Source organism: Gorilla gorilla, chromosome 17, assembly GCF_029281585.2.
Source record: "Gorilla gorilla gorilla isolate KB3781 chromosome 17, NHGRI_mGorGor1-v2.1_pri, whole genome shotgun sequence".
In the NCBI taxonomy this organism is placed as follows: domain Eukaryota; kingdom Metazoa; phylum Chordata; class Mammalia; order Primates; family Hominidae; genus Gorilla; species Gorilla gorilla.
This window is the reverse complement of record NC_073241.2, coordinates 80,212,815-80,239,926: the sequence shown is the minus strand read 5'-3', so window position 1 is coordinate 80,239,926 and position 27,112 is coordinate 80,212,815. Positions and strand designations below refer to the sequence as shown.

General features: G+C 37.6%; 1 protein-coding gene across 3 annotated transcripts in view; it reads right to left on the bottom strand.

Annotated features, from left to right (window-relative positions):
• Nucleotides 1-3,480: 3,480 nt before the first annotated feature.
• The window catches only part of ME2 (malic enzyme 2), a 68,566-nt gene continuing 44,934 nt past the window's right edge, over nucleotides 3,481-27,112 (bottom strand). For 2 of the 3 annotated variants that reach the window (XM_004059425.5, XM_055368534.1), the window contains exons 12-16: nucleotides 25,884-26,026; nucleotides 19,456-19,558; nucleotides 12,185-12,255; nucleotides 11,438-11,536; nucleotides 3,481-4,353 (exon numbers count right to left, since the gene is read on the bottom strand). In XM_004059425.5, coding sequence (XP_004059473.3) covers nucleotides 4,186-4,353; nucleotides 11,438-11,536; nucleotides 12,185-12,255; nucleotides 19,456-19,558; nucleotides 25,884-26,026 — 584 coding nt within the window. In that variant the 3' untranslated portion in view covers nucleotides 3,481-4,185. The remainder of the gene's footprint in view (nucleotides 4,354-11,437; nucleotides 11,537-12,184; nucleotides 12,256-19,455; nucleotides 19,559-25,883; nucleotides 26,027-27,112) is intronic. The other variant, XR_008673614.2, reaches the window with a different exon arrangement.

Genomic DNA, 27,112 nt, shown 5'->3' with positions numbered 1-27,112 from the left:
TTTCACCGTGTCAGCCAGGATGGTCTTGATCTCCTGACCTCGTGATCCGCCTGCCTTGGCCTCCCAAAGTGCTGGGATTATAGGCGTGAGCCACTGCGCTTGGCCATTCCGGAGCTTTTTAAGAGTATGAAGAAGTTAAAAAAAAAAAAAAAAGACAACATAACACGTCAAAGAAGAGAGGAGAAAAGAATATTATAACCTCTGTCATAAAGCTAGCAGAAACAAACAAACCAAAAAAAAGTATGAAAAAGTTATCCTTGAAGGATACTGACTGGGCTTCAGAAAAAAAAGCTATGGGAGCATTTGAAGTATTTTTCCCAAGGCAAGGCTTTCTTCACTCCGCCACCATCCCTTTTGGGTTTTCTGTTATCTGAGAGCCAGTAAATAATGCTTCATACTCCTTAATAATGACGTTTTGGTCTTAATTCATTGGCAACTCATTTGCAAAAATGTAAAATCCTATTTCTCCAGAGGCTGACAATTTACAGAAAAAGGACAAAGGATAAGGCAAGTCATGTCATAAGAAAACTAAGAGAAATAAATGTCCATTTGATAGCTAATCTCTTACAAATGAAAATTGGTTACTAGGTTTACTAAGTATGCTACAAATCTATAATTTAGAATTAAAGAGTATTCTAGTTTTTATGTTTTCAGAAAAATATGTTCAAAAATTCTCTATTAATTTTTGTTCTTATAAACAGCCTGTAAAAACATAATAAAACTAGATGAAAACTATTCTGTGTAAGAACATAATTTCAGTTGATCTTTTTCATGTAACTTGAAGTATATGACACATAAACGCTAAAGAACTGCTCACTACATGCAGTATCCTGGAGCAATGCCTCTCAGCATGTTGTTCACTGTACCAGCAGCATAGGCATCACCTGGGAGCTTGTCAGAAACAGACATTCTTGGCTGGGTGCAGTGGCTCATGCCTGTAATTCCAGCACTTTGGGAGGCCAAGGTGGTTGGATCACTTGAGGTCAGGAGTTCGAGACCAGCCCAGGCAACGTGGCAAACCCCCCCCACTTCTAAAAATACAAAAATAAGCTGGGTGGTTGCATAGACTTGCACCTATAGTCCCAGCTACTCAGGAGGCTGAGGCGGGAGGATCGTTTGAGCCCAGGAGGTGGAGGTTGCAGTGAGCCAAGATCACGCCACTCACTGCAGCCTGAGTGAGAAAGGAAAAAGGAAGAGACCCTGTCTAAAAAAAAAAAAAAAAAAAAGCAGAAGCTGAGGCCCCACCCCAGGCCCTATGCATCAGCATCAGAATCTTGTTAGTTCTCCAAAAGATTCTGCTGCCTGCTTTAAGGCAGTGATTGTGAGGGCAGAATCGGTGTGTCAGGGGTCCTCCTGAAGAGACACCAGCCAGGGCTCTGCCCCCGGGGGCCTGGAGGGAGGAGGAGCAAAGGCACCTGCATTTTAAAGCTTCACAGTGATCTGAGGCAACTTCTTGGTTATGAATCCAAAAATTTTAAAATATTTTAACTAAAATCTTGGACTAAAACTTCTCATTGTCAATAAACCTTACCCTTGCTAGTAATCCAATTTGTTCCATACAACAGGTGGTGGTGGGAGATTAGAAACACATGTATTCTTACCTTTTCCTACTACTTACTGACACTCTAATCATCAGAATTTCTTCTCAATTCAAAATAAAAGATTCTCTATTGCTGTTATGCAAAAGAATTTCCTTCTTGCTAGGTAAAGTCTCATCGAAGGTAATGTTTTAATTTCTTTTCCAGCTTGATGCCATTCTGGCCTCCCCCGATTTCCTCAATGCTAATAGTCCTTCCTGTATTCTTAGCTTAAATATTAAGCAATGTTACTTTAATTTACATCCAATAATTGATACTTGTTGAAAGATTGACTGGTAAATAACAATGAAAATTGGGAGCTTTTTAAAAAAATAGAATTGTTTTATTTAAGCAGGCTATATGCCATTTAGCCTATTTTTTTCCTTAAAATACTTAATAACTTCCATGAAGACTGTACCAGACATACTTAATAAGCAAACTTCGTAGTAAAATTACTTTAATTCAGCATACGTTCCTGCCTTCAATAAACACTAAGCAAGAAACAGGTTTACATTTATTATACTTCTTAGGTTGAACTAAAATCAAGATTTCACACAGTATGTTTAGGTGTGATTTTGTTTTGATAAAGGGAACATGAAAAACAGAAGCCTCTCAGCCAGGTGTGGTGGTGCACACCTTTAGTCCAAGCTGCTCAGGAGGCTGAGGCAGGAGGAGAGCTTGAACCCAGGAGTTCCAGGCTGCAGTGCTCTATGACCCACGCCTGTGAAGAGCCACCGCCCTCCAGCAAGGGTGACATAGCAAAACCCCATATCTAAAACAAACAAACCAAAACCCATAAACCTTTTGTCTTTAATTAAAAGAAAGGAATTGTGACCATATGTTATGAAAAAGACTTCTGACTTTACTAATCTGTTCCATGAATTAACCAACTGCATTTTCCCATACTCCAAATGGCAATGCCATTGCAACCATTTTAAAATTATTAAATTATATTCAGAATTATGATGAATTGGACCAGGTGTGGTGGCTCACGCCTGTAATCCCAGCACTTTGGAAGGCTGAGGTGGGCGGATCGTGAGGTCAGGAGATCGAGACCCTCCTGGCCAACATGGTGAAACCCCGTCTCTACTAAAAATACAAAAATTAGCTGGGCGTGGTGGCGTGTGCCTGTAGTCCCAGCTACTTGGGAGGCTGAGGCAGGAGAATCGCTTGAACCTGGGAGGCAGAGGTTGCAGTGAGCTGAGATCACACCACTGCACTCCAGTCTGGTAACAGTGAGACTCTGTCTCAAAAAAAAAGAATGAATTTGTATTCATAGGCAGAAGATGAAAAAAATGAAGTCTCTTTTTTCCTACAGAGCAATATCAAATACTGTGCATGCTCATATTATCGATGAATTATCTGTTGTTGTTACTATCCTAGAATGAGCATTTAAGTTTTCTTCCCTAAAAGTAAGCATGGTAGGCAGATACATTTTCCTTTAGAATTCTTCAAAGCCACACAAGAAAACCGTTCTGGATAGCCATTATTACCCATTTTACTGGGATTAAAAAAGGCATTTCCCGGATGAACACCAACCTTATTCATCCCCACTTAGCTCTAAATTAATTTTGGTGGTTTAAAAAAATTAAGTCTGCCTTCAATGGAGAAAGAGTTGTCACTATTAATGATATTCAAAGAAACAGTATCATAGTAACATTCCAAAATTATCTCAAGTAATAAAGAGCATCAGTTCTGGAATAAGGGCATAGTTTCTCCAGTTAAATGACTCATTTTGATGTGAAGCATGACTAATTTAGATTTAAAAAGTCATGTGATGTTCCCATATGAGTTAGGTATCTTATACTCCCTCCTAGAATCATCTAGAAGTAACAAAAATATGTGTTTTTCATAAGCAAATCTAAATTTCTAGTTGGGCAATAAGATAGCATAACTGAAGCAATTAAGTGCAAGATATTTATTAAATAAAAAGGTTACACTATGATTTTTATACACTGTTGAAAACAATGACTTTTATTTACTTAAAGCCAGCAGTAGTTCCCATTACTCTCATAATGTTATAGTTAAGGCTTGATTTAGTTCCAGAAAATAAATAGGGTAAATTTTTAATATTTCCCTAGCTCTGTCTGCTATAGGGAATTTCAGAGTATGAAGGTAAGATGAAGCAGATATATAAGAACATTTTTAGATAATGACAATTTTTCCTTAAAATTTGGTGAAAATTTAGTTTCTTCTCAAAATTCTGTACTTCTATCCATAAAAGTAAATTTCTATTTTAGTAGCTCTGTAAGAACTAGGCCAGAGAAGAGTATTACCCATAATAGTAAATAGCAAATACTTTGGCAAGTCTGAATTAGAGTACAAGTGAAGACATTCACAAACACACTTTTTACATCTCCTGGATGTGGTATGGGCTGTATGTTAGAATTAAAGCATCACAACTATCTGATTGTAGGGTGCTGGTGTGCAATGCAATCAATCAACACGTCTACCCCAACAGATGTGGAGACGCATGGAAAAAATACATCAACCAAAGTGGTCAGGGAGAACAAAACACAGAAAACACCATAAAACTGAAGACATTATCTCTTCTTGTCTGAAAAAAGCGGTTCCCTGGAGCACAGAAAGTATTTATCAGGGAGTGCTTCTATTCTGTTATCACAGGAGGGCTTGACGCAGATTCTGGCCATTCATACACATCTGGCAGCAGGGAATCATATTCACTCCGCCATATTCTTTCTTTAACATATTTGGCCTTGTCTTCAGGTTCTGGGTATCGGAAAGCCATTTTATTAGCATATAGGTATTCTGTAACCTGAAAAATAAGTAAGGTTATTGTGTAGGCTCTGAGTATTAACCTATTAGAGAGACAACGTACTATTATAACACAGGAAAATAAGTTTAGAAGAATGGCATTTTTCTTTTTTCACAATAAAAAATAACATTGCTTTGACTCCTTTCAAAACATTTGGAAACTATGGAAAGTTTAAAAGATAAAACCAAACACATTTAAGTTCTACTGTGTCATTCTAGTAAATACATTTAGATAACCTGCCCAGCCTATGTCATTCCTCCCAGTCTTGCTGAAAGAGTGGCCTTTCTAGAGGGGCACAGAGACTATTTCCTAATCATAGCCAACTTGACCAGGAAGAAAACCTAACCCAAGGTGAGAGAGAGGTTTCTGCTCTAGAATTTGGATTAACAGGCATAGTAATTATTATAAATCAGGATTTAGACACTAGAACTATAAGGTCAGGTGAAGTCAGGGCTAGAACCTATACAGGGGAACTGACACCACTATCACTGAGTGCCAGGCACTTTCTATGTGTTTTACAAGGATACCTCCTTTACTCTCGACAAGAACCCCAGGAGATAAGTGCTATCCTTATTCTCATTCTGCATATGAGGAATGAGAGGAGTTTAAGTAACTTGCCCAAGGTAGTTACTTGAGAGCTGTTTCAAACCCAAAGCATTCTGAGTCTAGATATTAGACCCTCAACAGTAAGCTCGATTACTCCCCACCAAAGGTGGCTTGAGTGAATTTCAAATTTTCCACCCAAGCCACACACCATGATTGGTGGTGAGAATAAGCCCTTGAGCCTCAGTTCTGATATAAAATGAGGAATGTGAAACACTTCCTCACAGGGTAGCACAGTGCCTCTCACACAGTAAAGTTCTGAAGTCATGGTTTTATTTATTTATTTAAGATGGAGCCTTGCTCTGTTATGGATTTATTTATTTATTTATTTGAGATGAAGCCTTGCTCTGTCACCCAGGCTGGAGTGCAGTGGCACGATCTCAGCTCACTGCAACCTCCATCTCCTGGGTTCAAGCGATTCTCCTGCCTCAGCCTCCCCAGTAGCTGGGACTACAGGCATGCAACACCACGCCTGGTAAATTTTTGTATGTTCAGTAGAGATGGGGTTTTGCCATGTTGGCTAGGCTGCTCCTGAACTCTTGACCGCAGGTGATCCGCCTGCCTCAGCCTACCTAAGTGCTAAGATTACAGGCATGAGCCACCATGCCCAGCAGGTTTTAATTTAACTTAAAAAAATGTAGTGACATACGGTAGAAAAAATTCAAACCATTATAAGATGTCACTCTCCTCCTCTAATTCTCATTCCAAATGGTAACCATTATTAAAGTTTCATATTTCAACTTTCTAAAAGAAAAATCTCAGAATAAGATGGTTATTAAAAAATAATCCTTGGTACCAAGAACTCAATCTCAGTATATTTTGTGATAGAAAATGTGTTCAATTGTTTTCTGTTCTATTATAGAAAACATATTTTATTAATATTTTATTATCACTGACTAGGAAAAAGAAGTAGGGAAGGGCTAGATCCTCAGTGGCAGGTAACTGCAATAAAGATCTGAGGTTAAAAACCTAAGGGCTGGCTGGGCGCGGTGGCTCACACCTGTGATCCCAGCACTTTGGGAGGCTGAGGCAGGTGGACCACCTGACGTCAGGAGTTTGAGACCAGGCTGGCCAACATGGTGAAACCCTGTCTCTACTAAAAATACAAAAATTAGTCAGGCGTGGTGGCGGGCACCTGTAATCCCAGCTACTCAGGAGGCTGAGGCAGGAGAATCACTTGAACTTGGGAGGCAGAGGTTGTGTTGAACTGAGATTGCACCACTTCACTCCAGCCTGGGCGACAGAGTTGAGACTCCATCTCAAAAACAAACAAACAAACAAAAAACCTAAGGGCCAAATAAACATAACACATGTCATTAGTACAGTTTGTTGACCAAATTGCTCTTCTCAGTTTTTGTACTAAACAGGAAAAACAGGAACGATATAAAAAGACAGGCAGAGATTTTTGCTTCCAGGAGGATGGAATAAACACACTTTTTCTCATTCCTTCCGACCTTGGAGAGCTGAACACGTGGCCTGCCTGATGTGAGGGGCAGTGGGAGGTGTTCTGAAGCCAGTGAGCAGCATAATTAACATAAATAAATATAAATTTATAAATAAATGAATGAAGGAGAGAAGGCGGCAGACTAGACACAGAAACTCTCACTTGTGGCAGAGCATGGGAGGGAGAATGAGGCAGTGGCCACCATGCATACAGTAAGAAGTCAGCTAAAATTTTAAGGAACTGTCAAAGGTCTATGTGAGCTAGTGTTTTATTCTGGAACAACTGCAAGCTTTAGACATAAGGGGGGCTCACACTCACTGCAAATCTCTTTCCCACAGGCTGGTAGTAACCACAGAAAAAGATTATGGGCAAGGCATGAGATTGGAGAAAGCTCCCCTTGGTCCTGGAGGCATGCAGGAGGTGACTGGTAGCTGTCAGAGGAGCACACACAGCCCTGCTCATAGAGCCAAAGGGGTGAATCAGTGGCTGTTTGGGGTGGGGACAGACACAAAGCTCTGCCTCCTCTACTCACCACTTCCTTATTTGCTCCTAAAAAGAAAAGCCTATGCCACTGCAGACACAGCACACTCTCTACTCCTGCCTCTGGGGAAACAGAGACATGAACCTGGGCCTCTGTTGGTATACTAATCCTAAGCAGAGGTCTCCTTCTATGACCTCATGTACTACCTCTCATTTGGACATACCAGTTATTTCTCTCTCTTTTTTCTTTCTTAGAGACAGGGTCTTGCTCTGTCACCCACACTGAAGTGCAGTGGTATGATCATAGCTCATTGCAGCCTTGGCCTCCTGTGTTTAAGTGATCCTCCCACCCCAGCCTCCTGAGTAGGTGGGACTACAGGCACATATCACTATGCCCGGCTAATTTTTTTTTTTTTTTTTTTTCCGGTAGAGATGAGATCTTGCTTTGTTGTCCAGGGATGGTCTTAAACTTACAGCCTCAAGCCATCCTCCTGCCTTGGCCTTTGAAAGTGCTGTGATTACAGAAGTGAGCCACTCTGCCTGGCCCAGTAATCTCTTAACTGACTAATATCTTCCAAAATCTCTCCCACCTGTAATATCATTCTATAAATTCTAAAGTTGGACTCTATCATCCTAGTTCTGGGCTCTAAAATCTTCAACTGTTTTGCAGTAGAAGGTAATCATACTCCTTAGCCTGGCATTTGTATATTTGTACAGCTGGCTTTAATATAACTTTCAAATTTTCTTCCATGCTATTTCCCTACCTGTTCCCCCAGGCTCAACTATTATTCCCTGAACATACCATCCTTTACCAATTCCCAATCTTTGCTTAGGTTACAGGCACCAAAATAATGTAATAATAAAATTAATAGTCAAAGCTGGCCACAGTGGCTCACATCTATAATCCCAGCACTTTGGGAGGCCAAGGTGGGCAGATCTCCTGAGCTCAGGAGTTTGAGACGAGTCTGGGCAACACTGCAAACCCCCATCTCTACCAAAAATGCAAAAAAAAATTAGCTGGACATGGTGGTGCATGCCTGTGGTCCCAGCTACTTGGGAGGCTGAGGTGGGAAGATCGCTTGAGCCTGGGAGGCAGAGGTTGCAGAGAGCTGAGATCACGTCACTGCACTCCAACCTGGGTGACAGAGTAAAACTCTGCCTCAAAATAAATAAATAAATAAATAAATTTAATAGTCAAAATGATAAAATTTTATGATCAACTGTATGGAAGTTGAAATTGTGGCTGATAAATTCCACAGTCAATCCTAATGTTTAAGAAAAATCTTAGTAATCTAGAAATAGAAGACTACTTCTTTTAAAAAGTAGAAAACACTTATTTCAATCAAAAGCTAGCATCATATTTAATATTAACATACAAAGATGTTAGCCAGGTGTGGTGGCATGTGCCTCTAGCTACTCGGGAGGCTGTGGTAGAAGGATCACTTGAGCCTAGGAGTTTGAGATCAGCTTGGCAATATAGACTCTGTCTCTAAATTGAAAAAAAAAAATACAAGAATACCCTTATCAACCTAATTGCTTAAGACTATTCTGCAGTTTCAGCTAATTTATAGTTAGAGAAAAACGGACTATGCATATTAAAAAAAGAAAAAATTACTTGCGGACAATTAAAAACTCAACAATTCCAAATGAAATGAAAAACTATTAAAATAAGATTGTTCAAAAAACTGGTCATCAAGTAAATTCATAAAAATGAATGTTTTCAAATTAGTATTATTCCTACCTTTTCCTATATATTAGAAATGATCAATGAGAAGATACTTGGAAAGAAAAAAGTCTTTATTAGAAAAACAGAAATTTAAAAATATTTAGAAAAAAGTAAAAATGCCATATTCAGATGAAGAAAACAAAATTATACTGAAACACTTTTTAAAAAAATCTTAATAAGTAAAGAGAGATAGTGATTGGAGAATACTCAATACTGAAAGACCCAACTTCACCAATTTATAAATGTAACAATTTCATACAAAGTTGCAGAGTTTTTTAAAATTAAAAAAGCAGATACAAAAACTTGTCCAGAAGAAAACAATTTAGAACAGTCAAGAAAACACTGAAAAAGCATAATGATGGGAAAGATAAAGTACTAAATGTTACATTATACACATTATAAAATTTAAAACAGTGTCAGATAGTAAACAAAAATGGTCAGGAATAGAAATCCCAGGAACAGATTTAATTCCCAATTAACTGTAAACAACAGATGCATTAATCAATAAATAATGCTGGGGCAACTGGTTAACTACTCAGGAAAAAATGTTTCCCTTTCTCATATCATACATTAAAATAAATCCCAGAGAGATTAAAAAAGTTTTATTTTAGAAAATGCAAGTAGACAGTTATGATTTTGGAGTGACAGAAGGCATTAATATTCATAAAAGGTGAGGAGAGAATCCACAAAATAAACAAATAATTCCATAAAAAACTTTTAAAAGACATGTCAAACAATTCTATAAAGTTAAATGACAAATGGGAAAATATCTGCACCACAGCAAACAGTATATATACACTTAATATATATATGTTAATTTTTCAATCTCACTAATAATGCCTTAATAATGAGAAACAATTTTACCTATTAAATATGCAAGATAAAAAAATAATTCTAAGTATTGGCAAAAGTGTGGAAAAAGATACACTCATATCTAATTGCTGCAATGTAAATCAGTACTTTTTCTGAAGAGCTCATTTGACACTATATATATATATATAAAGTGTATATATACACTTTATATATATACACTTAATATATATATTAAGTGTATATACACACTTTTTATATATATATTAAGTGTATATATACACTTTTTATATATATTAAGTGTATATATACACTTTTTACATATACACTTAATATATAAAAAGCCCTCAGAAAATTATAAATTATAAAAAAATTAAAAATTATAAAAAATATATAATATATAAAAAGCGCTCAGAAATCAAAGCCAGAAAGTAGAAAGGCAAATATCCAATATAAAAAAGAACAAAGGTCATGAAAAAGTAGTTCGTTGAAGAAATACAATTGTTGAATAAACACAAAAAATTATTCGATCTCACTAATAGTGCCTTAATAATGAGAAACAATTTTACCTATTAAATATGCAAGATTAAAAAAATAATTCTAAGTATCGGCAAAAGTGTGGAAAAAGATACACTCATATCTAATTGCTGCAATGTAAATCAGTACTTTTTCTGAAGAGCTCATTTGACAATATGCATCAGAAGCCTTAAAACACCTTAAAAACCTTTGTTCTTAAGCTCAGAATTTATCCCCAAAAAACAAAAACCATCACAGCCCGGGCGTGGTGGCTCACGCCTGTAATCCCAGCACTTTGAGAGGCCAGGGCAGGTGGATCACCTGAGGTCAGGAGTTCGAGACCAGCCTGACCAACATGGTGAAACCCCGTCTCTACTAAAAATACAAAAAATTAGCTGGGCATGGTGGTGGGCATCTGTAATCCCAGCTACTTGGGAGGCTGAGGCAGGAGAATTGTTTAAACCTGGGAGGCAGAGGTTGCAGTGAGCTGTGAGCTGAGATTCTGCCACTGCACTCAAGCCTGGGCAACAGAGCAAGACTCTGTCTCAAAAAAAAAAAAAAAAAAGAAACCATCACAAATACACACAAAGATTTATCTGTAAAGATAGATGTTCATTACGCTGTTATTTCTTTCTTTTTTTTTTTTTTTTTTTTTTGAGATGGAGTGCAATGGCACGATCTCGGCTCACTGCAACCTCCTTCTCCCAGGTTCAAGTGATTCTCCTGCCTCAGCCTCCAGAGTAGCTGGGATTACAGGTGCCCACCACCATGCCTGGCTAACTTTTTTTGTATTTTTAGTAGAGACGGGGTTTCACCATGTTGGCTGGGCTGGTCTTGAACTCCTGACCTCAGATGTTCCACCCGCCTCGGCCTCCCAAAGTGCTGGGATTACAGGTGTAAGCCACTGCGCCCAGCCTACAGTGTTATTTCTAACAATAAGAAGCTAAAAACTTAAATGTCCAAAAACAGAGAAATGATGAAACAAATTTTGAAAAAATAATAAAGAGAATGCCATGCAGCATTAATGATCACATACATGAGAATTATTATTAAGTTACATGGAAAAGACTTACAATATATTAAGGGGAAAAAGTGCAGTAAGAAACCAATTATAAGAATGGGCACAGGCCAGGTGCTGTGGCTCATGCCAGTAATCCAAGCACTGTGGGAGTCCAAGGCAGGAGGATCGCTTCAGGCCAAGGGGTTAGAGACCAGCCTGGGCAACACAGGGAGACCCCTATTTCTATTCTTTAAGACAATTTTTCAAAAAGGCACAAGTGACTACATGCATGTGTGTATGCATGTATGTGTTTGCAAAGAAAAAAGACTAGAAGGCAACAAACCCAAAATAATCATGTGTGTTATATTCTGGTAGTAAGAATATGGGCCTAAAATTTCTTCTTTGCAGCCTTCTAAATGTTTCAGATTTATCTTAATAAACCTGTATTTCTTGTATAAGAAAATGTCATTAAAATTAATGTGAAGAAGCTTAAGTTATTACTTACTTTAATAGCAATGTTAATAGAAACTTCCTGAATATTAGCAAGTGGTGGGTAAAGTCTCCCTTGGGCTAGCTCTTCATCTGTCAATTGGCTTGTCAGGGCCTGAAGAGAAAAACAGCATTTTGCTTTTGTTTGTTTAAATAACAGAATAAGGACCCAGTAAAATGGAAAAAGCATTGGGGAAACAGAGAGTAATACAGGTAATATAATTCCTCTTATTTCTTGAAGGAATACACTTAAACCACTGCAGAAATTAAAACTGTTCATCACTAAACAATAAATAACCAGACTTAAAGACTTATTGATTATATTCTGCTTTATATTACACATGTAGAGCTTGGCTTAATTGCAATGGCTACTTTGAAAACAGACATTAATTGTATTAATGTGAGTTCTTCAGAAATACTTCAAAGTCTGGAGTTCCCATAGGCCAGCACTCCAAATAATACCAGTACTTGTCCATTAAAAACATGCAAGGAGTTATCTATGCTGTCACAATATATTCAGATATACAAACTGCAAGTATAGTCTAAGTGTTATTAAAATGAGAGGATTCAGTTTATAAAAATTTAAGTCATGATTAAAAAAATTAATTTTATGCATAAATAGGTAAATCATAAAAGTAATTTGAGTAACTTCCTTTTCATTAATAAGGCAGATTTAACCCATTCTCTCTCTGCCTTTAATTTTCAGATCTACTCATCTTCATAATTCATCCCTTATAAAATAAACAACATTTAAAACATTTACCTTTGCAGCTTCTAGGAAAACACTGTCACTAATATGCCGGGTGTTACAGAGAATAACAGCTAAAGCCACACCTAGAACACATTTTAAAGTTTACTAGTATGGTCACTTTTCAAATTATGAAAGAAATAAATTCCTATATTCAGGCAAATAAATGGTAATCCATCCACATCGCAAACAGCTCCCCCCAAACAGAAAACAGCCAAGAAGAAACAGAAATCTGAGTTAAAATCAAATGATCTTTAATAATTCTTATTCGCTAAGTAATTTCAGAAATATCAAACGGCTTTTCTCAGTTTAGTTTTTACATTTATGAAAATGACAAATACATACAATTTATCAACGCTTGTTTTAACTCCAGTTCCCAGCCCACCTCTAACACTCCACTTCTTGCTCTACAGAGGCAATGACAATTTGTTTTAGCTGATTGTTTCTCTCTCACTCTTAAATAACTTATGTTTCTTGTGATTTTTTTCTTTCTTTTTTTTTTTGCCTTCTCTTATTGTGCTGATCTTGCATTTTCTGTTTTGGAGATCACTGACTCCTTCCTGTAGGAGTAAATATTTAGTGCTCTTTCATATTTTCAGCTTTCTTTCTTCTTCCCAATATAGTTAGAGCATAATTGTGGTTCAATCAATATTCAATGTTTATATCATGGTTACTTTTCCTTTTCTGCATAACTTTGTCCTTCCTGAAGTTAATAATTGTCCTTTTTCCTTTACTTTGATTTTTTTGTATTTAACATTGTTATTTCACCCTTGAACTCTCACTCAATTGTCAACATTTTCTTCTATTTTAGCTACTTTATATATTCTCGAATTTCCTGCTCTAGAATAAATCTGCTAAAGCTCCATTCTGGTCTGGTTGTCCCCCATTCCAGCTATGGAGCTGTCATCCTAGAAAACCCCTTTATCATTACAGGCCTCTTTGCTTCTTTCTAAGTTGATTCCATTTCCTAAATTCAACTTTTCCTAGTTTATTACTCCCTCTTTTGGTAGGGTACATTCTCCCAAGGCTTTCTGAAGAACAGTGCATTGGAGATATATATTTTTTGAAATCTTGCATTTCTGAAAATGTGTTTGTTTACTTCTTTCTACTTATATTTGATAGTTTGTCTAGGTTTAGAATTCTGGCTTGGAAATATTTTTCCTTCAGAACTGTGAGGTATTATTCCAATACCATCTAGCTTCCAGTGCTGGTGAGAAGCATCAATCTGAGTTCAGAGCCTTTTCAGGTGATTGTTTTCATTTAATCTCTGGATGCATGTAGGATCCCTTTTAAAAAAAATTTTTTTGGCAACAGGGTCTCACTCTGTCACCCAGGCTGGAGAACAGTGGCACAAGCTCACTGCAACCTCAACCTCCCTGGACTCAAGCGATCCTCCTACCTCAGCTTCCTGAGTAGCTGGGATTACAGGCATGTACCATCACATCTGGCTAATTTTTTTATTTTTTGTAGAGACAGAGTTTTACTATGTTGCCCAGGCTGGTTTCAAACTTCTGGACTCACGCAATCCTCTTGCCTCAGCCTCCCAAAGTGCTGGGATTACAGGCATGAGCCACTGTGCCCAGCCAGATCCTTATTTTTATACCTAACGGTCTGCAATTTCAAAACACTGTGCCTTGATGTGCATTATTTTAACTCATCATGTTTAGCATTCAGTGAGTAGGCGCTTCCTATCTGAAAACACGAGTCTTTCAGTTTTGGGAAATGTTCATGAAGTCTTGAGGATTCACTTCCCTCCATTTTTCTGTTCTTGTTCCCTGACATTTATATTTTCTGATATTGTACCTCTTGGATTGGCTCTCTAATTTTCTTTATTTTCCTTCTCCTGTCCTTTGCTCTCTTTTTAGGTGACTTAACTCATCTTTTTCTTCTTTCTGCTATCAAACTTTATTTTTAGGAGCTTGTTTTGCTTTCTATTTTTTTAAAAAATAAAAATCTGTCTTTATAGGATATAATATTTTGTCCCCCTGAGGATATTGATAATTTTTAAAACTTTCCTTCTCTTCCCATTATCCTTGTTTTTTTTCCCCAAGATGTCTTTTTCTGTTTGTCTGCTTTGGTCTCTTTTATGAAAATCTTTAATAAAGAGACTTTCTTCAGATGACTAGTAATCATCAAGCATTTCTCACATTTAAGAGTTAAGAACTAGAGAAAATGATTGGAAGCTATGAGCATGAGGGTGGGGTTTACCTCCTCTGAGCATCACCGCATGTGCTTTTAAACTTCCTATTTTCTAGCACCTCTGTCCTCAACTATGTCTGGTGTCTCCCAGCCTAGAAACACTGTTTTACTCTATTCAAAGAATATCCCAACTGGCTTTGAGGAAGGATAGTCACCAGATTACCTCATGACTGAGAAGATCACATGGTTAATAGCATTTTTTTAAGTAGAGAATGTGGTCCATCTAGATTTAATGTAGTTTTTACTTTTGCTTTTAGTTTTTTTTTTTTTTCAAGTAATTGGGGCAGATTTAGCCCCCAAACATTTAGTCTCATCACTCTCATCTCATCTTGTCTTGCCTACGTTCCTTTTCCTCTTTTTTCTTGCTTTTCGGATTTTTGTTGTTTCATTTCATCCCAACATTACCTTACCATAAACAGGAAGTCTTTGTAGTGTTTTAATGGTTATCCTAAAATTTATATCATGCATCTTTAACTACCAACATTCTACATTAAATTTTTTTTTGAGACAGGGTCTCACTCTATTGCCCAGGCTACAGTGCTGTGGCACGAGCAAAGCTTGCTGTAACCTCAAACTCCTAGGCTCAAGTGATCATCTGTCCTCAGTGTCTGGAGTAGCTGGGACTACAGGCACATGTCACCACACCTGGCTGGTTAAATTTTTTTTTTTTTTTGTAGAGACAGAGTCTCCCTATGTTGCCAGGGCTAGTCTCAAACTCTTGGCCTCAAGTGATCCTCCCATCTTGACATCCCATGGTGCTGGGATTATGGGTGTGAGCCAATGTCCCCAGCTCGACATTATAATTTTTAATTTACCTTCCTGTCAATCAATGTAAGTCCCACATAACAGCTTAACTCTATTTAACGGAGCTGTTGTTGTTGTGCATTTTAATTCTCTCTCTATATATTTTTCAAAATCCCATGTGATGTTTGTTTCACTCTATATAAACAACATTCATTTTGTTGTACCCACCCACTTATTCATAACTTTCTTTGCTTTTCATTCCTTCCTACACCTTAGAGTTTCTATGTGGGATTATTTTCTTTTTCCCTAAGGAACAAAATTTCCTTTCCTTTAATATAAAAACAGTCTGCCAGGTGGTGAATCCCCGGTTTTTTGTTTTTCTGAAAAATGTCTTCATTTTGCTTTAATTCTTGAAGGATATTTTCACTGTGTAATGAATTCTAGGTTGGCAAGTATTTCCCATAAGCAACTTTAATAGGTCATTACCACTGCCTTGGTATCTTATTGTCACTGAGGAGTCTGCTGTGAGTCTAACGGTCGCTTCTTTGAAGGAAATCTTTTTGTTCTGACTGCTTTCATATTCTTCTCTTTGTGGTGATTCTGAAGCCTCACAATAATGTTCCTAGATGTAGATTTCTTTTTATGCATCCCACACGGGTTTCTGTGAGCTTTTTGAATATTGATTGTCAATCACCAGTTCTAAAATAAAACTCAGCCATGAGGCCGGCACATGTTGCCTCTGCTTCATTCTCATTTCTTCTAGGACTTCAATTAAAGATCTATCAATGAAATGTATGTCCCTTACCTATTTTTTTTTTTTTTTTTTTTGGTCTCTCTGTGCTGCATTCTGGATTGTTTCTTCTGAGATATTTTCCAGTTGATTAATTCTCTCTGGTCTAATCTGCCATAAGCCTCATTCACTCAGTGTTTTTTTTTTTTTTTTTTTTTTTGAGACAGGGTCTTGCTCTGTCACCCAGGCTGGAGTGCAGTGGCCCAATCATGACTCACTCCAGCCTTGACCTCCCAAGCTCGAGTGATCCTCCCATTTCCGCCTCCTGAATAGCTAGGACTACAGGCATATGCCACTATGCCTGGCTAATTTTTTTTTTTTAATTTTATAGAGATGAGGGTCTCACTACGTTGCCAGGGCTGGTCTCAAACTCCTGGGCTCAAGCAATTCTTCCACCTTGGTCTCGCAAAGTGCTGGGATTACAGGCATGAGCCACTACACCCAGCTCACTCAGTTCTTATAGATTACTACATTTTTCAATTCTAGAATTTAGTGGTACTTGTCTTAAGTTTTCAAGATTGGCTTTTATCTCTATAAACATAATAAGCATATTTGTTTCATAGCATTTACGGTATATCCAGGGTTTCAGTGTATCTGTTTTTCTTGTTTTCGCTGGTTTTGGCTTCTGTTGTTATGTCTCTTTATGTGCCTCATTATCTTTTTTTTATTTTTCTACTTAGGTTGTACTTGAAAATTTATAAAAATAATTTGAGGACTAGGATTCCATTATCTTATTTCAGAGAAATTTTTGTTTGCTTCTGCTGGGCACTTGTGGGCACTGGCAGTCCTGAACAGAGGCTTGAGGTTTTCTAAATCACCCACTGCTGCTGCAGACTATACCCCCAATCCAAGGTACAGCACTTTAGAGTTTCAGTCCAGAATGGGAGGTAGTGCCAGACTCGGACATGGTGCCGATCTTGTCCACTTTCCATGAAAAGCACAGCTGTACCTCTTAGCCACTTTCTTCCTGGTCTATATTTCCACTGTAAAACTGGCTTCAAAAGCTTGTTCTGTGCATTTGTTCCCTCCCTAACCTTGGTCCAGAATTCTCCAATATTCCATTAGAGTCAATATCTTATCCCTTTGACCCTTTTAAAGTCTTAAAAAAAATTTTCATCCGGTTGTTGTAGTTGCTCAACTAGGTCATTCAAATATTAACAGTTTTTTTTTTTAAGTTGCTTTATGAACAGACTTTCAGCCAATCCTCCTGTTTTTAGGCTCATTTCTGCCTCAAATGCCAGGTCATTTTATTTTATTTTTTTGAGACAGTCTCACTTTGTTGCCCAGGCTGGAGTGCACTGGCATGATGATGGCTCACTGCAGCCTGGACCTCCCAGGCTCATGCGATCCTTCCATCTCAGCCTCCTGACTAGCTGGGACTAGGGGTGTGCACCACTACACCTGGTTAATTTTTTTAATTTTTGGAAGAAACAAGGTCTCACTATGTTGCCCAGGCTGGTCTCAAACTCCTGGCCTCAAGCAATCCTCTTGCCTCGGCCTCCCAAAATGTTGGGATTACAGGCGAGAGCCACCATGCCTGGCCAGGTCATTTTTAATGTCTATATTTATGGTATCCATAGCTGTTATTTAAGTTAGGACTTTAAAGTGTTATATAAAAATAATCAACTGCTAAATTCCTTAATACTCAGATATGATATAAAAAATGGTTTTGCTGAATTTAGAACAACCATTCGACCCAGCAATCCTATTATTGGGTATATACTCAAAGGAATATAAATCATTCTACCATAAAGACACATGCATGTGTATGTTCACTTCAGCACTATTCACAATAGTAAAGACATAGAATTAATCTAAATGCCCATCAATGGTAAACTGGATAAAGTAAATGTGGCACATATACACCATGTGTATAAATAAAAAAAAATACTATGCAGCCAAAAAAATGAATGAGATCACGTCCTTTGCAGTAACATGCATGGAGCTGGAGGCTATTATCCTAAGTGAACTAACACAGGAACAGAAAACCAAATGCCGTATGTTCTCACTTGCAAGTGGAGCTAAGTGATAAGAACTCATGGACACAAAGAAGGGAACAACAGACACTGGGGCCTACTTAAGGGTAGAGGGCGGGAAGAGGGTAAGGATCAAAAAACTACCTATCGGGTACCATGCTTATTACCCGGGTGATGAAATAATCTATACATGAAACCCCCTGCAATACACAATTTACCTATATAACAAACCTTCATATGTACCCCTGGAACTAAAAAAAAAAGTTTAAAAAAATAGCTTTGTCAAAATCAGCAGAAAAGTATTTCCTTTCCTGCCCTCATGTCTTTTAGGCCATAGAAATGTTACTGAATAGAACACATTAATTTTGAACATTATCAAGTTCTAGAAAGAGATTATGGATGACGGGACAGTTTCTATTATAGAAGTTAGGTCTCAAGAGACATACAGGAAAACATGAGGGGCAAAAAAAAGGAGAAAAATATAGAAAAGTACCAGGATATTCACAGACTAAATACCCTCTTTACTTTGACAACAGTTATACATGCTTGCCTGATGCCAACCTATATAAACTTGTCATATCTTAATTAGAGCCTGCTGTCAGCTAGTCAGGGAAAGACCCACCAGAAGAAAAAAGACACAAGTGCAAAAGAAAATCATACAAAATTCCTGTTTTACTCAACACAGTGTTGCTTAAAAGAAAGAGACAACTGAGGATCACCAGAAATTTATGGAAAATACAGCACAAAGGCAGAAACATTGAAAGGAATCCTAATAATTCTCCAGAAAAAGCTCAAAGAGTACTGTAACCGTTTTTGTTTTAAAAGTAGCTATTTAGAAAGAGCAATTCTAGAATAAAAAAAGGTATTGGGAATAAAAATAAGTTGTTGAACTGAGGTAATGATAAACGATATTAAGCAATTATTATTAATTTCCTTTGGTGTGATACCAGTATAGTGGGTGTATCTTAAAAAATAAGAACACCTGGCTGGGCGTGGTGGCTCACACCTGTAATCCCAGCACTTTGGGATGGGAGATGGGCAGAACACCTGAGGTCAGGAGTTCGAGACCAGCCTGGTCAACATGGTGAAACCCCATCTCTACTAAAAATACAAAAATTAGCTGAGTGTGGTGTGCATGCCTGTAGTCCCAGATACTCGGGAGGCTGAGGCAGGGGAACTGCTTGAACCTGGGAAATAAATCTATCAGTCACGATGGTAACCATCAGAAAAACTCCCAGCAAATTATTGACAATGGTTCTGAGAAGTATAATTAAGGAGGTACACCAAGGGGAGATAGAAAGGGTTACATAATTTTGTGCCATTCTGTTCCTCTGCATTTTTACAAATCATGCAATACATTATTTCTATAATAAAAACAAATTTAATTAACAATATGAATAAATTTTCAGAGAAAGTGGAGCATGCTGAATTTGATGAATTCCTTGAGTTTCCTTGTACATTTATACCAAAATTCTGTAATACTGTTGCTCAGTTCAATCTCCCATTCCAAAGAATTCCATTAAGTATTTTTACATAATTAACTATTGCTCTATAACATAAATAATGGTGGCATTTACCTGGAAAAATATATACATTGTTTCCTTGACCTGGTGTAAAGACTCGCCCATCTGTAAGTTTCACTGGCCCAAATGGACTGCCACTGGCAAACAAACACCTGCCCTGTTAATAAAATGAAATAACTTCAATTTTGTTATTTTCTGTGGATGAGAAAATTGAGGTGAATTCATACAAAATCAAGTCCTGGAGTAAAATAGACCAATATATTACTTGGAAACAAGGCATAATATACTATATAACAATCTTTTCGTTACAATCCTTTTGTTAGAATGAGGTTTGTTTCATGTGTAGTATACATTCAATAAATAAATAATAAAGTTAAAAATCATTTATTACTAAAAATTTAAAAATCAGACACTTATTTTTAAGAAATTTAAGGCCAGGCACAGCAGCTTACACCTGCAGTCCCAGCACTTTGGGAGGCCAAGGTGGGCAGATCACTGGAGGCCAGGAGTTTGAGACGGCCTGGAACAGAGTGAAACCCCTATCTCTACAAAAAATACAAAAAATTAGCTGGGTGTGTTGGCCCATGCCTGTAATCTCAGCTACTCAGAAGCCTGAGGCGGGAGAATCACTTGAACCCAGGAGGCAGAGGTTGCAGTGAGCCGATATCACGCCACTGCACTCCAGCCTGGGCAACAGAGCGAGACTCCATCTCAAAAAAAAAAAGAAAAAGAAATTTAAAATGTAGACGGCCAATAAATACCATTCCATATTATAAAGACCAATATAAACACCGATGAATGAAGGGGAAATACCAAAACAAATGGCTGTCATTTACTATATATCCGCTAAAACTAATTACCAAGTGCTTTATATGTGTTAACTCAGTTAATTTTGCCATCATGAAAACTTCAACATCATCTCCATTTCACTAATTTTAAAAAATCAGAAAACTAAGGCTTTAATATTTTCAAATACTTTGTCAAAAGTCACACATCAAAATTGTAGTAGTTAAATCTTAATCTAGATTTTTTTGTAACTCCATAGCCGCAGGTTTTCAACGATGCTATAATACCCAGCAGTAGGCAGTTTATAACACAGGCATGTGGCACGACCACAGTATCACTCCAGGAAAACAAATGGCCTGATGCCTTGTAAAAGAAGAATACTTCTCCAAATTTGTCACATCTATCCAATTTTGATACTATGCTCTATAATGGCATATAATAAATGTTACTGGCATATTCAGTATTTCTAAGAGAATTAATTGTGTTATTATTCTTTATAGCATTGTAGACCCTTGGCTTTAGTGGATTTAACATTCAAGAATTTGACTCCAGGTAATCTGAAGGTCAATAATGCAGAGTAACCACCACTTTTACAAGACATACTTTCCATTTCAAAATGATACAAGGTTTAAGAGTAGAAGCAAGCTAACTATGCTAGTAGGGCACAGCTGACTATCTTAGACTTGCAACTCTATATTGTTATATCATTTTCTACCTATTCTATGGATAGCTATTACAATTATCTATCTGTTCTAAACATTACTTGTGACTAAAAATTTTGTTTCTTTGACGATTAAGGTTAGTTCATGGTTAATGTCATACATGTTATCACAATAAGTACATAATTATTTTTCCGGCACCATTAATTTTAATAGTCTTATAAGGTAGATTACACAATATAGCACATCATGGAAAAAATGTTCTCATGGTATCAGTTAGTTTGGAAATTTAGAAAGATCTTGGGAATCTCTTTAATAATGACAAGATTCTATAGCAGTTCACGTTCTCCAGGTCACCATCCCTGCCTCCCTGCCCATTTAACCCAATAATTAATCCATGGCTTAAACGTGGCCAGGTTTTAATGATAATAGTATATTCTTATTCTGAAGTCCAACTTGGTCTATGTAAGCAGCTGGCAATTCAACTATGAAGATTTTTTTTTAGAGTATTTTTCTCGCTGAGCAGCAAATGGTGTTGGAGTAACACCTCCATGGTGAAAACAAAATGGGACTAAAAATTTAACAGGTGACGACTAGTCAAAATTCTATGCCATTATTTCATGTAACACTAAGAAAGAATTTATGTAAAAGTAAACTATGACACCACGCTCTTTTTATTTATTTATTTTTGAGACAGGGTCTCATTCTGTTGCCCAGGCTGGAGTTCAGTGGCACGATCACAGCTCACTGCAGCCTCAACCTCCTGGGCTCAAGCAATCCTCCCACCTCAACCTCCCAAGTAGCTAAGACCACAGGTGTGCGCCACCATGCTTGGCTAATTTTTAAATTTTTTATACAGACAGGGTTTCGCTACGTTGCCTAGGCTGGTCTCAAACTCATGGGCTCAAGCAATCCTTGATCTTAAAACTGATGAAATATAGTATATCAAACTAGTCTCCTTGGGGAATTTTTATTTATTCCAATAAAATAATTTATTACAATAATATTTATTCAAAAAACAAAATTCTTAAATGAGCAGTCTTCTGGTGATATACCACTACTACTCGAAACACTTAAATTTTTTATATTTTGGAAATGTCAACGATCCACGATGCATTTAATGTATTTACCAAATAGTCATTGTAGAAGACTAAGATTTAATTTGGGGAACAATAACCATTAGTTTTAAGTAGTAAAGCCTGGTGAAGAGGACAGGCAATCAAGCTAAAAGTAATAAAAAGATAAGACAGTGTACTAAAGAGACTAATTTTTAAATATCTGTATGGTGATTTTGTGATTGATTTAGAAGAAGAGATTTCAATAATTATTATATCAATTGGAAACCAACAGTCATGAGAATTTATTTTGACTAACGGAGTGGTCAAAAAGGTCAAAAAGGAATTTTGAGAGAATACATGTGTCAACATAACGGTTGTTTTTTTGTTGGTTTTTTTTTTTTGAGACAGTCTTGCTCTGTTGCCCAGGCTGGAGTGCAGTGGCATGATCTTGGCTCACACAGCCTCTGCCTCCTGGGTTCAGACTATTCTCCAGCCTCAGCCTCCTGAGTAGCTGGGACTACAGGTGTGAGCCACCACACCTGGCTAATTTTTTTGTATTTTTAGTAGAGACAGGGTTTCACCTGTATTTTTAGTTGGCCAGGCAGATCTTGAACTCCTGGCCTCAAGTGGTCTTCCCACCTTGGCATTCCAAAGTGCTGGGATTACAGGCATGAACCACTGTGCCTGGCCTACACAGTGTTTAACAATGGGGGAAAAAAAAGAATGCCAAATATATCAAGAGTATGAATATTAAGTTCAGGAAGTTCTGAGAGTTCTGCTTTGGCAATGATTTTCTGGGTTGTTTCATACCAAATTTTCCTCTAGTTACAATTTAAAAAACCAGATAAAATACATTTTTAAAAATTTTTGTAAGCAAGCAGAGACCTAACAAGATAGTGAGAGTTTCGTGTTGGGGAAGAGAGGTTTCCAAGATTCAAAAGAAGAGGGAAGCAAGATATATGAGCCTAGCATTTGAAGCTCTTCCCCTCAAGATGACTGCTGATTTCCAAATCAAAAGCTGTGACTGAGACCCTGAACAGCAAAGCCACCCAAAGTCTCATGATGACAGAGAGGAAAATGGATGTTCAGGGACCGTTAAGGATGAGAGGTGCTGATAAATACCTCAGGACTTTTGATGATTCATACCCAAAGGGGTGGATATCAGGAGAAAGGGCAAACTGGAAATACCCCAGGCCTCATGTGGACCACATCCTGGCTGGATTATGGCGATCTACTTGAAAAAGTAAAGTCCCTTTCTCCAAAGATAACTTTATCCACAGCCTTAAATTATTGCTATAGTTCTTTTTCTACACTATCCATCACTCAATTAAGAAAAACAAAAACAGTCTGGGCGCGGTGGCTCATGCCTGTAATCCCAGCACTTTGGGAGGCCAAGGTGGGCGGATCACAAGGCTAGGAGATCGAGACCATCCTGGCTAACATGGTAAAACCCCATCTCTACTAAAAATACAAAAAAATTAGCCGGGCATGGTGGCGGGTGCCCAGCTACTCGGGAGGCTGAGGCAGGAGAATGATGTGAACCTGGGAGGCAGAGCTTGCAGTGAGGTGAGATCACGCCACTGCACTCTAGCCTGGGCAACACAGTGACACTTCATCTCAAAAAAAAAAAAAAAAAAAAAAGGACAAATTAGCCTTACAAACAAACCTGATAACCAAGACAGAACAAAAGATAGATAATAAAAATGAGCGAGATATTTGTTACCATTAGAAAATTTTAATTGCAATTCATATATTCAAGAAATTAGGTGGGGCACAGTGGCTCATGTCTGTAATCCCAGCACTTTGGGAGGCTGAGGCAGGGGATCACTTGAGGTCAGCAATTTGAGACCAGCCTGGCCAACAAAGCAAGACCTTGTCTCTACAAAAATAAAAATTAAAAAATTAGCTGGGTGTGGTAGTATTTGCCTGTAGTCCCAGCTACTGAGGAAGCTGAGGCAAGAGGATTACTTGAGCCAGGAATTGGAGTCTGCAGTGAGCTATGACTGTGCCACTACACTCCAGCCTAGGCAACCAAGAGAGACCCTGTCTCAAAAAGAAAAAAAAAAAAAAATTAAATGACAAGATATAATTATTGTTCAAATTATGAGGTATAACAGTACTGTGGTGTGTGTATATATATATACACATATGGTTTTTTGGGGTTTTTTTTGAGATGGAGTCTTGCTCTGTCACCCAGGCTGGAGTGCAGTGGCGCGATCTCGGCTCAATGCAAGCTCCACCTCCTGGGTTCACACCATTCTCCTGCCTCAGCCTCCCCAGCAGCTGGGACTAAAGACACCCGCCACCACACCTGGCTAATTTTTTTTGTATTTTTAGTAGAGACGGGGTTTCACTGTGTTAGCCAGGATGGTCTCGATCTCCTGACCTCGTGATCTGCCTGCCTCAGCCTCCCAAAGTGCTGGGATTACAGGCGTGAGCCACCGTGCCCGGCCCTGTGGTTATATTTTTAAAAGAATCCTTAGCTTTTGAGAGATACACTGTAATACTTTTCTACTATAAAAAACTTTGTTTTAAAGGAGTGAAGATTAAAAAAATGTATCAGATTTATTACTTACTCTCAAGGATGTAGTCTAGCAATTATAGCTGCTAGACCTCATTGTAAACAAGCCTTTAAAAATCACTTCCTAGAGCCACTTAGATCACTTACCACAACAATATAGAAAGTAATTGTGGAGATTACAACTACATCCTTACAGAATGGTAGGAAAAAAACCCAAATGTCGAGTGATTTATAGGCAGATATTTGTAATTGGGCTATAATCCCGTGGTAGTGTCAAAGATCTAAAAGTAGTGAATCTTAAACAGTTTGGATGTAAATAAAAATTTGTTCTCCACAGCACCAGATGACTCAAAAAAAAACAGCCTTAGAAAAGACAAACACTGATGGTGAAGATGCATTTGAAGAGAGTAAAAACAAAAGTTTCATAAAATGTCAGTACAAGAAAGCAGTATTTAGAGATTGATTATTTCTACAGTACATGATTTTAAGTCTGTTACTAAATTAATAAATTACTATACAGATAAAACACAAATTCTACAAATGAAAAAATACAGCAACTAAAATTAAGAACATAACAACAGATGAGCACAGCTGAACAGAGAATCTGCAAACTGGAAAATAGGGTCAAAGGAAATCACCAGATTGAAACACAGAAAGCAAGAGAGATAGTAAATATAGAAAACAGTGTAAAAGATAAATGAGATATATCTCTAACCATATAATTAGAGTCCCATAAGATGAGAGAGACAATGTGGTCAAAGTAGAGATACTGGCTGATATTTTTTCAAAACAGAAAAAACAAAAACCAAAAACAGACATCAAGCCATAGATTTAGGAGCAGTATAATCCCCATGTGGAATAAATACAAAGAAAACCATGCATATGTCCGCCATAGTCAAACTGTTAAAAACCTAAGACAATGCTATATCATCAAAAAGAAAACAAAAGTCAGAAAACAGTAAAATGGTATCTTCAAAATGCTCAAGTATTTACCAACTTTTACGTCTATGCAGAGTGAAAATATCCTTCAAAATGAAGGCAAAATAAATTACCAAGAGAATTCATTAGACCTACACTTAAATAAAGGAATTCTTCTGGTAGAAGGAAAATGATCCTAGGTAGAAGCACTTGCAGGAAGAATAGTGATAAATAAATTAAAGTGTAGGTAAATCTGAATAATTTTTGTAAAATATAACAATAATGTATTTTGAGTTTAAAATACATAGAAAATTAAAATTCACAACAATAGTGCAAACAGTGTGAGGGCATTACAGTGGAGTTATAAAGTACCTGTTTCCCATAATTGGTATAAGCAATAATTTATATCGGACTTTGATCACCCATAGATGCATGCTGTAATCTCTAGGGAAACCACTAGAACAACTGTGTAAGAATGTATAACTAATAAGCTAGTGGAGGGAAAATAATATACATATCAATTCATGTGATTATTAATACCTCTGTAAGTGTATATGCTTCTTCAGCCGTGCACTCTGCCTGTGCTGTAGGATTACTTAATGCAAATATTACAGGCCTTTCATTGATAGAGGCCATGGCTCTGATTACATCAGGAGTGAAAAGACGGCCAGCACCTGCAACTCCTGTAATACGTAAGGGGGAAAAACAGCAACTTCATTATAGGTATAAAAGCAATGCTTATCAATAGCATTTCTACAATAGGCCTACAATAATAAAAACACACGTAATATCTCATTACAAAGATAGCACTATCTCAGCAATGCAAAATCTATGAGAACACAATCTCAAATCTGAAAAGAAAAAACAGTAAGATGCTGAAAGTCCTCATTTAAATATTTATTGTCTACTATACACATAGTAAATTATGGGAAATTTTATTCTTTTAACTTTTTGTTTTTTGAGACAGAGTCTCGCTCTGTCGCCCAGACTGGAGTGTAGTGGCACAATCTCAGCTCACTGCAACCTCTCCCTCCTGGGTTCAAGCGATTCTCGTGCCTCACCTTCCCAGGTAGCTGGGATTAAAGGTGTGTGCCACCATGCCCGGCTAATTTTTGTATTTTTAGTAGAGATGGGGTTTCGCCATGTTGGCCAGGCTAGTCTCAAACTCCTGACCTCAGGTGATCCGCCTGCCTCGGCCTCCCAGAGTGCTGGAATTACAGGTGTGAGCCACCATGCCCAACCAGTTTTTAAAAAGAGTATATGACTATCTTCATCACTCTGATTGGGAAGATAAAACTTGCTACCACATGGATGAAACTTGACATTATGCTAAATAAAATTAGCCAGTCACAAAGAGAAAAATACCATGTCATTCCATTTATATGAGGTAGTCAAATTCATAGAGACAAAAAGTAGAATGGTGGTTGTTAGGGGGTGGGGAGTGGGGAAAATGGGGGGTCGTTTATTTTTATTTATTTATTTTTTGAGATGGAGTCTCACCCGCCGAGGCAGGTGGATTACCTGAGGTCAGGAGTTCGAGACCAGCCTGGTCAACATGGTGAAACCCCATCTCTACTAAAATTACAAAAATTAGCTGGGCGTGGTGGTGGGTACCTGTAATTCCAGCTACTTGGGAGGCTGGGGCAAGAGAATTGCTTGAACCCGGGAGGCGGAAGTTGCAGTGAGCCAACTCCAGCTTGAGTGACAGAGTGAGACTCTGTCTCAAAAAACAAAAAACAAAAAACAAAAAACAAGAAAACAAAAAACCT